The sequence below is a fragment of the Molossus molossus genome, unplaced genomic scaffold (assembly GCF_014108415.1).
Source record: "Molossus molossus isolate mMolMol1 unplaced genomic scaffold, mMolMol1.p scaffold_m16_p_20, whole genome shotgun sequence".
Taxonomy (NCBI): domain Eukaryota; kingdom Metazoa; phylum Chordata; class Mammalia; order Chiroptera; family Molossidae; genus Molossus; species Molossus molossus.
The window spans coordinates 4153067-4165580 of NW_023425356.1; the positions used below are offsets into that span (position 1 = coordinate 4153067).

A 12514-nucleotide genomic window follows, 5' to 3' on the forward strand; every position below is an offset into this window, starting at 1 on the left:
GGAGAGCATTCCAACACAGTTCACTAAGGCCCTGGGCACCACGGGGGCCACCAAGCCCGCGTGTTTGCAGATGAGATGAAACCTCTGGGTAAACATGTGGAAAAGAGAAAAGATGGTATCAGAACATGTTCTCCTTTATTACGGAATTTCCTCACTTTCGTGGGTAAACTTGAGAATTCAGCCTTGAAAGTTTGACCCAGAACACAGTCTTGCTTAGCATCCAGGGGCAGTTGGGAAGTCCCTTTTGAAATCGATAAAAGGCCAGCATGCCCGCAGGGGCTCAGAACCGACGCTGTCTGGCCCAGCTGCGGGTGCTGGGTTTGAAAGCTCGGCGCAATGGACCCAATGCTTCCTGAGAATGGCTTGGGTTTTTGTTTTATTCTGTTTTGACAGAACATGAGATCATAACCAAAAATAAACCTCCGTTGTAAAATCAGACTACACATCTTCTGTGGGTGTGGCCACTTTGCAAAGAAAGCACATTAAGATGCAGTGTTTTATCACATGGCTTGGTCACAGGATGTGACCGCGTGACATCAGGAGCTCCTTGTGACAGGACCGAGCAGGAAACTGCTCCGGTGACAGGGCTGCCATCAGTAGATGTAACAAGCCCTCGATGAAATCATGCCACACACTCGTGGGGCCCACACACTGAAGTTAAATGGGCTGAAGTCAGCTAAACCCAGCTCTCTGCTGGATCAAAGAACCACCTCTGAGCAGAAACACATGTAAGATTCCAGTTAGCCTCAGCTCTCTGGATGGCTGGTTTTGCTCCTATGCAAACTGACATTTCTAACACCTGACGGATCGTTTTGGAGCACGGCTGTCCTGCTGGTCCTTACGATGTCATACCAAGTCCATGTGAGCAGTAGACTAAGCCAAGACATGCTGTGTGTGCTCCTGGAAAAACCAAGGAAATGAAAACAAATTTGATCAAGTTATTTCAGTGAACTCTACTTAAGTCAAAGGTCAGATCTACAACAGGTTTTGAGATAGGCCATTTCTAAGTCCAGTATCAGTGCTTGTGGGCGCTCTCTCTCTCTCTCTCTCACACACACACAACACACAATTTACACACACTTTGGGTCTCACAGTGAATGAATTCCTGCTGCTAAGCAAACTGATCATTCCCTGGCATTCAGCAGTCAGTGCTGCTGCAGAACAACACAGAGAACAGGTGTCACGACCCAGGGTTCATCCCAGGAAGTGAGCTCCACACAGGAACAGGCTGACCCACTTCTGAGGCAGCACCTCATCTCAGGACTTGCCAAAACAGTCCAAAAAGCAATACACAATCTTCCCTGTAGGGTTGCTTTCTGGAGCCCAGGAGACCTCTTCCAACCCAGCCCAGCCCAAACACGGGTCATGTTCTGGACTGCTCTGCTCTGCGGGGTGTGCACTGCTCAGAGACACCTGAGCGGGTCCTGAGACCTGCACACCTCGTGGGACCTGCACCCTGGCAAGGGCGGCCTCTGTCTCCACACAGGGTGCCCTACACCTTCCCAAGGGGTGGCAGTGGGGAGCTGCGCCTTCTCCTCATTTGCATATCAATGCCACAGAGACCAGCAGTGGCCCTGGTGGGATAGAGCCCTTCTCCTGCAGCCTCGTGGGAAATTTGAGATGAAATAAACTTAAATGATTATTTTTTAATTTAAGCAGTAATTTTTTAATCTAGGGTAGCCAAAGAAGGTTCTATTGATGTGGGATTGCAGCTGACTCTTTTTTTTTTTCCAGAATTTTGGGTTTTATTTTTTAAGATTCATTCCAAAACATAATTTTCTTTTATTTATTTAGTATTTATTAATTTGTTTTGTTACAGATGTTTCTCATTTTCCCTCCATTGACATCCTCCTCCCCTTCCCCCTTCTGCTCCATCCCCAGCTTTGTTGTCTATGTTCATTGGTCATGCATACATGCATGTAAGTTCTGTGGTTGATCTCTTCCCCCCTAACCCCCCTTCTCTGAGGTTTGTCAGTCTGTACCCCACCTCCATGTCTCTGGGTTAATTTTGTTCAGCAGTTTGTTTAGTTCATTATTAGATTAAAAATCTGTGGTACATGTGCAGAATGGAATACCATGCAGCTGTAAAAAAGAAAGGTCTCTTATCCTTTGAGATGACATGGAAGGACCTGGAGAGTACTACACTAAGCAAAACAAGCCAAGTAGAGAGAAACAAATATCACGTGATCTCACTTATTTGTGGAATACAATGCAGCTGACTCTTAACTGATGCGCGGAATTATGTAGTTGCACACAGGGCCCTTCTGGCAATGAATATTTCTTAAGCCCCTGATACATGCAAGGTACCAAGCTGGACACTAAGAATATAAAATAAAGCCCCATCTGTGTCCTTATAGTGGTAACTGCAGGTAAACTTACAATGACATTTATATCTGGATAAACTCTATCTGCGAGGTGAACTGAACATGGGGAAAGGGTGTCAGTTTCAACGGGGCTCACCCTCCCAGCTCAGCAGAAATGGTCAGCCATACCAGACAGCAACAAGGCATCCTGCCAAAACGCAGTTCAAAAATGCGGACAAGGATTTAAAAAGTCAACTCTGAAATACATGCACCAAGCCAAGAAATGTCCACTGGCCTCTGCCATTACCCGAGTTCCTTCCATTTTCTTCTTCACGGTTTGTCCCCATGCCTGTGACCATCCTCAGCACTTCGCTGGCCGCAGACCACGCCCACACTCCAGCCACCACTGTGACAACGGAAGCAGACTCGGACCGAGGGCTCTGCAGCAGGGCGCCGCTGGTCTCCTCCGCTCCAGACCTGGCCCGCACAGGGACGCTGTGCCGGGAGGCGGGGTTTCTGGGGACAGGGTTAGCATTCTCACATGCAGGCCTGTCTGAGATGTGTGCCCTGGGGTCCTCTTGCCGAGGATCATGGCCACAATCTGAAGCCACCGAGAAACATAAAACTTTTCTTTTCTGGGAGTCTACCTAATTCGTGGTTTGGAAAACTGACTGTCTTGAAGCCACCGCCATGCTGTGCAGAAGGTAGAGGGCCTCAGGAAGCCTTTCCCTAAACACTGCCCAAAGGAGCTGGGAGACACGAATAGATAGATATTTTTAAATAACTGCCAGAATTGCCCAGTGGTTAGAGCACTGGCCTGTGGACCAGAGGGTTGTGGGTTTGATTCCAGTCAAGGGCACATATCTGGGCTTCCAGTTCCATCTCCGGCCCTGGTTGGGTCCTGCGGGAGGCAACCAATCAGTGTGTCTCTCTCACATCAATGTTTCTCTCTCTCCGCCTCCCTCTTCCCATCCAGTCTCTCTTTTAAAAAAAGTCAATGGAAAAATATCCCTGGGTGAGCCCAACAAACAAACAAACAAAAAACTGCAAAATGTCTATTACTCACATGTCACTCATATTTTCATTTAGTTAATATGGCCTTTGATTCTGAATGTCACTGTTGTGAAATAGTCTATTATGTTTATTAACTTTTTATACTAAAGTCTAAATTGCAGCCCTGGCCGGTTTGGCTCAGCGGTTGGAGCGCCAGCCTGCGGTCCTGAGAGACCCGGGTTCGGTTCCCGCTAAGGGCATGTACCTTGGTTGCAGTTTGTCCCCGGCTCTGGTCAGTCGTGCGGGTGGCAGCCACTCGATGTGTCCCTTCACATCGATGTTTCTCTCTCTCTCTCTGTTCCTCTCTCTCCCTCTCATTCTACCTGAACAAAAAATGGAAAAATGTCCTCGGGTGAGGATAAAAAAATAAATAAAAAATAAAGTCTAAATTGCAACATAAACACAAAATAACTGTGTGTTGATGACTGTAATATTGAACCGTATTGTTTTGATTACATGTCCAAATTACACATTTTACATTCAGATGCAAGGAGTTCTCTGCAGGGTGCTAGAGAATCTGTGGATTAGGAACCGAAGGCTAAAATGAAAATTATTCTTATTCCTAGCCAGACTGAGAACCAAGAATGTAGCCCCGAGTTAATATAACCAAGTCACAAGACTCATTCTGCGTCCTCAGTGGTGACACAGACGTAAATGACTGAGACCTTCCTCTCAGCTGGTCTGGGGGCTCACTCCCTCGATGGGTGTCAGTGGTGTTCTCTACTGTGCATTAGCTATCACCGACATCCACCAAATAAAAATAAGTTAAAATCAAGGCAAATTCTTAAAATGCTGATACACTAAGATTCTCTTGGCATCTTTGACCTCGGGAGGTTACTCTTGACGTGCAGTAGTAATATTCACTGTCTGTGGGAACACATTTCTACAGACAGCTAGGCAGCTCTAATCACAGGTTAGAGCAGGGCGGGATGAGCCATCTCTGGCTACAAACTGCCCTCCTGGGGTGCTGTCCACGGGCACTTGCTGAACTCTGAACGGCCAATGCCAAGGCGATGAGCTGCAGGAGGCCGCTCAGCCCGTGGCTGCAGACAGTGTTCTGTGCGTTCACAGTTCCCAGGGTCACTGCTCCAGCGGGGTCCCCGGGTTCCTCTGTTCTTCACTATCATTGCATACACATGGACTTGTCACCAGTGTAATGTTTTTAAATGATTTGAAAACCGTTGCCTTAAAATAACCGTCCTTTGGTAATTATCTAGCATAATCAACCTTATTTAAATTTTTTAAAAAATTCAGACACATGCCCTGGCCAGTTTGCTCAGTGGTTAGAGCATTGGCCTGCGGACTGGAGAGTGGGTGGCAAGCACTCGGTGTGTCTCTCTCACATGGATGTTTGTCCCCCCCCCCCCCTCCACGCACACACACTCTATCTGAAGATAAATGCAAAAAAGTCCTCGGGTGAGGATAAAAAATAAAAATAGAAAAATTCAGACACATTTGCATTCCATTAGTATTAATTCTAGCATCCTTTGAAAAGAAACAAAAAATTGTCTTACTTGTACTCTCGTGTGGGGTAGGAGAAAGAAGTCCCAGAAAAGAAAGCAGAGTTTCCATTCTGCTGGCCTCGGCATCCTACACAGTACATCCTACATCGTTCCCGTGAACGATGACGGAATGAGTGGTTGACAAGGGTCCATTAGATACACAGCGGCGGTGCTATTTTCATGAAGAAAAGGAGAAAGGCAAATGCTTCAAAATAGTAAGAACCGTTTCTGCTGGAGACAGAACAGGATGCTGGCTGAAGCCCATCCGGAACTCACATCTCTCCTTTGCTTTGCGCCGCTCGGGCCCAGGTCCGGGCAGGAGATTCCCCCTCGCAGATCCAAGGGGCTGTCCCCATGCTTGGCAGAGCAGTGAACGCTGTGCATCGTGTGACGGGAAGTGGAGCTGCCCCCAGGGTCTAGAACAGGTCTCAGAAGGAAGCCGGCACTGCGGGCGGGACCTCATGCGGACCGCGGCTGAGAACAACACTGCGCTCACCCAGCACTCGGTCACTGCTCCTGTCACTGGGGCGGACATGGAAACGGCTTCGAGGAGCTTTTCACTTCAAGTCACAAATATAAACCCATCAACCAAATAAATAGCAGTAAAGCATCGCGTGAGGTCCCTCTGTGACCCCTACAAACATAAGCCAGCATGTAGTCACATAAGCCAGCATGTAGTCAGGGAAGCAGACCGACCTCTTGGAGGGCGTCCTCCGAGGATGGGGCGGGGACAAAGGCCTTTATGGAGAAGGAGGTCTGGGACTTAGATCCATCAAAACTGGCTTCCGAAAAAGGGTGCAAAGAAGGGAAAATGCCAGATTGATTCAGGCAAGGCAGTGGGAGAGAATAATTTCTCTAAAGTGTGCCCATGATTGAAATTCCTGGATTTGGAAGCAGTCGGGGATTTGGGGGTTGTTGACTGGTCTAAGGACACGCCTCTGTTTCCTGCCATCAGAAAAAGGCCTTGAGGGAGCGCTGGCTGCTGGATGGAGTCGGCAGTGGGGAGGAGCAGGAAGAGATGAAGAGGCAAAATCAGCAAGACCAGCGCCAGACCCAGGTCCTGGAGCAAAGTATCCTCAGGTATGGTCCTCGGGGGCTGCTCCCCATTTGCTTCATTTCGATTTCGTCCCCAGGTGGCATTCTCATGTTGAGGGACACAGTTGGATCCCCCATGTGGATTTTCGATAGAAACTAAGGCAAGACGCCTGACGGCAGCAATAGAGATTGTGCTGCAGATGTCACTCCGCAGGGCCACACGGCCATCCTCGCAGTACACACTGGTGACCTGCCCAAGGCGCTCTGAGCCTTCTTCCTCATCTACAAGAGGGTAGCAGCAATATCCATCTTTTAGAGTTACTGAGCAGATTGAGAATACAGATGCTAAGCTAGAAGCACCTTCCTGGCCCAGGGCAGGCAATCCAAAAACAGTCCTTCACAGCCCCACCCCCCTCACCTTAGGACAGGTGACAGTTCTGCAGGTGCGTTGACACTGGCCTCTCCCAGTCCCCTGTCCCCAGTCACACCCATGGCATTTGGAAGAGAAGACACTGTAGGACGACCTCATGAACACGTTCTCTCGTCTACTCCCCCGACTATTTGGTCACAGGGGTTGACCTCGCTTCTCGAGGTCCATCCCTGCCCGTCACACATAATCAGTACGGAGTCAGCAACTTCTGATCTAGCAAGGGTTTTAAATTGCCTTCGTTTAAAATGAGGCGATGGACATGAGAAAACGTGGGAAGCTCAAAAATAAGATAGGATTATTAGTACTTTCACAAAACAGGCAGCAGGAAAGAGAGAGGTACCGAAACGTCGACCAGTCTCCACCCTGCACGCAAGGAGGCCGGGCTCCTCGCAGTGTGACAACAATGTAAAGCCCACACGTCTCTGAAACGTGGGCGACTTTCGAGCTCCACTCGCTGCGGAGGTGTCCTCCTCAGGAGGGCACAGGGAGCACCACAGAGCAGTGCCGGTGGCTGCACTGCGAGCGCATCTTGTCCCGTCGAGGACGCGACACCAGCAGGTCACCTGAGGCCTAACACTGACAACGTAGAAAAAGCTTTTTTTCCCTGACAAATATTTATCTCATGTACAGTCGTCCCTCGCCACTTGGCGCTTTGTTCGCAGCTTCACTCTATCGCGTTTTTTTCAAATATATTCATTAAAAAGTTGATAGAGACAGTGAAAATGATACAGTGTGCGCTCAGTTGTCTGAGTCAACTATACACCCTGTATTACAATTAAAATGAAAATTACTGTACGTGTGGACTGTGGGCCTATGGACTCGAGCACCCCAGGGATCCAACACCAGGTGCAGACGCTGGAGTCTGAACAGATTAACCGCAATAAACGAGGGACGACTGTATTTGTATATTTAATACCTAAAATCATTGACCACTCATTCTTATTGAGATATATTTTTAAATTAACAATTCTTAAGAAGTTATATCTATTGAAATTTTTACATCTCCAACACTCTCAGTTGCTTGCTCAAAGATAGGAAATGCGTCTGCATGATAATACTTTAAAAATAACACAACAAATCAACATGGCAGTTTGGAAAACCTGACTCTTCCTCCAGCAACTCTTGGCAAGAGCATCTCACTCATGTCTGGCTTCGCTGGTGAGCCCTCTGCTCATCCCTGCACACGGAGCCCTTCCCTCCGATGAGCCCCGAGTCGAATCCCTGTGAACCCTCCGCTCCACACACACCTCCTGCTCCCGAGAGCCCCTCTTAGGACCCTCTCCACAGCCTGTCTCTGCTCCTGGCGCTGACTGGAGAGGCTGGGGGTACTCACACCCCAACGCCAAGTTTGGGCAGCATTCTGAGTAACCCCCATTCTACTACTGATAGCTTCCGGACCTTGCCTGAATGCTCTGAGGAGCATGGAAGCTTCTAGTAATACTGATGGTGACTTGCCTAGTTAGAGCTCCTGTATGTCAGACAAGGAGGAGGAGGAGGAGGAAAAGAGGAGGAAGAAGAAGAGAAAGAAGGAGGAGGGAGAGGGGGAGGAGGAGAGGAAGAGGAAGAAAAGGAAGGGAGGGAGGGAGGAGAGAAATGCATTTTCTAGCCCTAGGACCCTCCAGGCACTTTACCTGCATCACCTCACTTGATCTTCCCCAGCAGGGGAGGCAGGTCACTAGCGCCCTCTGCGGAGAGAGTAGGGCACCCAGTCAGGAGCGGCAGGGCAGAGACCACTCTGACCCGTGCCGCCTGCGCAGGGGCACAGGGCTCTGTGACAGCTGAGCGGCTGCAGTCTCTTGGCCGAAGTCCTTTCTCCAGCAGCTCCTACGACCCTCTGCGTCCTCCGTGTACCTCTGACATCTTTGCTAAATCTCCTGAGTCCTGCACCTCGCTCTGACGTTATTTCGGATCTTCAGGGTTTCCTTAACTCATCACCTCTCCTTTAGACACCAGACGATTTCAGTCCCAAATATAAATCGTAGCAGCAGTGATGGTTCCTGTGCAGTTCGCGCCGCGCTCGCCCTCGGTGAAGTCATTGCGCGCTCCCGCCGGCCGCCAGGAAGTGGGCTGGCACACCTCCCTGCCTCAGAGGCTCAGGGCGCAGGGACCTCGCTAAGGTCACAGGGCCAGGAAGGGGTCAGCTCAGGCCTCGGCAAGTCGGGTCTGTGCACTCCTGCGGCAAAGTCAGAAGAGGTGCAGGTGTGAGCGTCCTGGGAAGGGAAGACACCTGGTAGGAAACCGCTTCCCCAAGGGTCCTTAAGAGATGCACCTGCAGAGCGTTTGCGACGAATTTGCATCATCGTGACCCATGGAGGCATGTTTCTCTAGTTAGACGTGTGCAGGGGACAGGGTGTTCTGAAGCAACATGCGGGGACAGAAAATACCGGTGCCTTGTCTGCGGACGCAGCCCCCCGCCCAGCCTTACAGAAATCCTGTTGCCAAAGCAGCTTCACCCAAAACCGAACATTCTCTCCTCAGATGTGTCTGAAGCTGCTCAGTGATCAGGTGCACGTTCTGAAATTCCGTCCTTCCCCAAAACATCTACCCTGGTGCCTAAGAAGCTGCTGTGGCCAGTGCAACCCAGCACTGCGTGTGCTGGTTAGCTCTGACCGGTCCCCCAGCCGAGGGGACAGACACGGCCACCCTCCTCCCTAAGCAGACAAAGATCCCAAACCCCGAGTGCCACTTGCCACGTGACTGCAGTGCCTCCTCAGGGTGGCATCTGCCATCCGCCATCCGCCAGGCCTCTCACCTGGAGGATGAGGTTTTAATGGGACATCAAGACAGAGACGTGGCTACTGACTGAGGCCCCGCAGGCCGGACTCTGCCGGGAGGTTTGCCCTCCTGCGTCCGCAGCTTAGTGAGTCGGACTCGGTCCGGCCTTCAGCATGCGGATCCCTGCTCTGCCCGGAGACATGAGCCTGGCCACGTCCTTTCGCCTGCTCCTGCCTCAGCTTCCTTGTGTGTGGTAGCGGGACAGTTACGGCCCCTCACAGGACAGCTATGATACAGGGTAGGTTTTCAAAGAAACATGCCAGATACTTCCTTCTTAGGAGTCAAAGGTCATTGAAAGAACACGCTGCCAGAGCTCTAGGGGGTAACTCCTTCTTTGAGGCAAGATCCCTCATTTCTTTAGGTTAGAACAGAAAACGTCTGTCTGTGAGTAAACTGAGATTACCACCCAACTAGGATTTGGAAAGAATTGGCAGGTTTTCTTTGTGACTAACGACTAAAATGCTATTGATCGGAGTTAAGGTTTAGGGTGAGGTTGTTCCAGACAAGTCCCAGGTTCAGCGCTCCCTATGTATCATTCCGCTGACTTCCCACCGCACCTGCTGAGGTAGGTGACACTGACAGGTGAAGAACTGGCATTTACAGAGCTACCTTGCCCCGAGTCATACACCTTAAAATTAAAACCAGGATTTAAAATCTAATTAAAAGGCTTAATCATAAAAATAAATTGTATCTCAGCTACTGCAGAAAACTTTCACAAAAGTTCCATCGTATAAACACGACTCTCTTAGAGCGTTTTCCATCTCCCGTCCGCGCCCCATGTGGCGCCTGTGCGCGTCATGTGTCCACCGCGCGTGTCCCCGTAAGCGGAGCACGGACAGCTCCCCGGCTCGCGTGTCCCCGTAGGCAGAACACGCCTCTTGATCCTCCACCTTTCCTCTCCAACAGGCAACATTTCGGAAAGTAAGTGGGTTTTTTGTATTTTTTGTCTCTGAGTCACATTCTTAGCTTTGGAACATTAGTAAGTATTTTGCCTGGTCCCTTGATTACTACCTTAGGAGGAAATGTTCCCAGGCGAAAAGCATCTCCTTCGAAATCACTTTGCTTAAATCCAGTTTCGGTTTGCCTCCCAAGTGAGCCCTGCGCTGCTGTGACCACTGAACCGTTTGCTTCTTGATCATAGATGCAGGTGAAACTCAGCACTGACGTGGGGCCAAACACCTGCGTGCACAAATGATGTGTCCAGGGGAGCCGTGCCCTTCACGTCCTGGCTCCCTCTCTCCTGCTCAGCTGCCCTGCAGTCCCCAGACTCCCTCTGCACACTGGCTGCCTCGGGCTCCCCTCCAGACACTTGCCCCTTCTCCACCTGTGGCCGCAGCTCTCTGACTGTGAGTGGAGCACACAGTGTGCTCAACAGAAATGTCCTAAGCAGAAAATGCAGAAGGCCACCTCGCCAAAGAGAACAGTGTGAATTCGCTGCTTTCTCTTTGACAAGGATCACCTACTGACCATTAAATGTTCTCTCGTAAGGAATTTTAAAAGACTCCAAAGTGCCCTTCTGGGTGATCCTCCACCTGCCCTTGATGAACTCCCACTTGAATCCCAATAGCTAGCAATGGCCTTCTGCACGTGGTATCAGTGGGAAAACACACGTGACCATTGATTTCACATGAGTGTGTGTCACGGGTAGGCTGAGGTTGGGGCGTCAGAGCAGCTCAGCCCTCCCTGCAAGGCAGTCGCTCCGCAGGTGCAGATGGGACACTAGGCAATGCGTCCTGCTCCGCATGTGAAGAATGGTCTGCTCAGCTAACTCGGAAGGTAGCAGGCAAGCTTCAACTTCAAAAAGGAACCCAAAGACTGATGCAGAGATAGAAAGGTTAAAGGGTTTTGTTGCTGGTTATAGTTCATCAGAGTTGAACTCATTCTCGTTTCTACCCAAGTTGAACCCCTACCAAACACGCCCGTCTACCTGTGCAAGACAGTTGTGCCTTCATTAAACCAGTGTCACCTCAAACACACAGAGGCATGCTGCAAGGAAAATACCACATCCTCAGTGTTTCTGCCTTTCAGCTGACCCAGCCAGCCGTGTCCAGCGTCACAGTGCAGAGACACAGACACGCTGCTCTGCTGTGACAGCACAAGAGAGAAGAGAGAACGGGGGAGGGCAAAAAGGGAGAAAAAACCCACCAATTTCTTTCTTCTTCTTAAATTCGCTGTTGCCTAGAAACACTCAAGAAATTAATCCGAGGCAATTATAGGAGTCAAAATCATTCCAAGCATGCTTTTCACTCTCCATATTTAACCATCGGTTCACCAGATTTGCAATAGCTCATCTGTTGTTGTTTTTCATTCCCCAGATATTCTGATGATTTTTAATTTAGGAGCTTTTTTCATTCAACAATAGGAGCTAAGTAAACCAATTCCCAGAAAAAAGGGAAGAAATCTATCCATCACCACAGCCCCAAAAATGCCTAATACAATGCCTTAGGCATTGTAAAAATATGTGACTACACAGCTCAGTAAATGAATGGATGAAAAAATAGATGATGAATGGACAAATGGATGGATGGAAAGATGAATGGACTTAGAAAATATCACCGATTTAAGGGGACCAGATGAAGACCAGACAATGACTTGAAACACTGATGAACTAAAAAGAAAAGTCTTTAAATTCTTTTAAAAAAAAAAAAAAAAAAAAGAGCCCTGGCTGGTTTGGCTCAGTGGTTGGAGTGTCGGCCTGAGGTCCAGAGAGACCCTGGTTCAGTTCCTGCTAAGGGCATGTACCTCGGTTGCAGTTTGTCCCCGGCCCTGGTTGGGTTGTGCGGGTGGCAGCCACTCAATGTGTCCCTTTCATGTCGATGTTTCTCTCTCTCTCTCCCTCCCACTCTATCTGAACAAAAAATGGAAAAAATGTCCTCGGGTGAGGATAATAATAATAATAATAATAAAAGAATAAACACCCAACTATTGAATCAAGGGCAAGTCATGTGTCAGGGGTGCCCCATTTTGGGGGCAATCGTTGACCACACATTTGAACATCTCACCTTTGCCCCTTTCCCACCTCACCTTTTACTTCCTCATCCCTACTGCCCAGCAGTCGCTCTTGCCCATACCTGCCAATCATTGAAACGTTAGTAGAAATAACTGGAAATTGTTCCCGGGATAATACTCCCCTACACAGTAGTAGGCTGAATGGTACATTGGAATGACCTCTGAGAGTCCTCCCCCCACTCCAAATTCAATTCAATAATAACTACCCTTTATGGAGCACATATTATGTGCTAAGCATTATTTTGAGAATAATAATTCTCTAAGGAAGTCTAATTAGCCTCACTTCCCACGTGAAGACACCAAAGCTCAGAAAGCTATGCTCTACGACAGTCGAGCCATGAGGAACAGGGATCTTTCGGACCCAAGGCCTTTCCACAAAGCCTTGCCCGGCTTGGCTCATTTCAATG

General features: G+C 49.2%; 1 protein-coding gene across 1 annotated transcript in view; it reads left to right on the forward strand.

Moving 5' to 3' along the window:
* PALMD (palmdelphin) overlaps window positions 1–12514 on the forward strand; it is a 47534-nt gene that overhangs the window by 19957 nt on the left and 15063 nt on the right. Inside the window, exon 3 of the mRNA XM_036272288.1 lies at window positions 5814–5938. Within this exon, the coding sequence (XP_036128181.1) occupies window positions 5814–5938 (125 nt within the window). The remainder of the gene's footprint in view (window positions 1–5813; window positions 5939–12514) is intronic.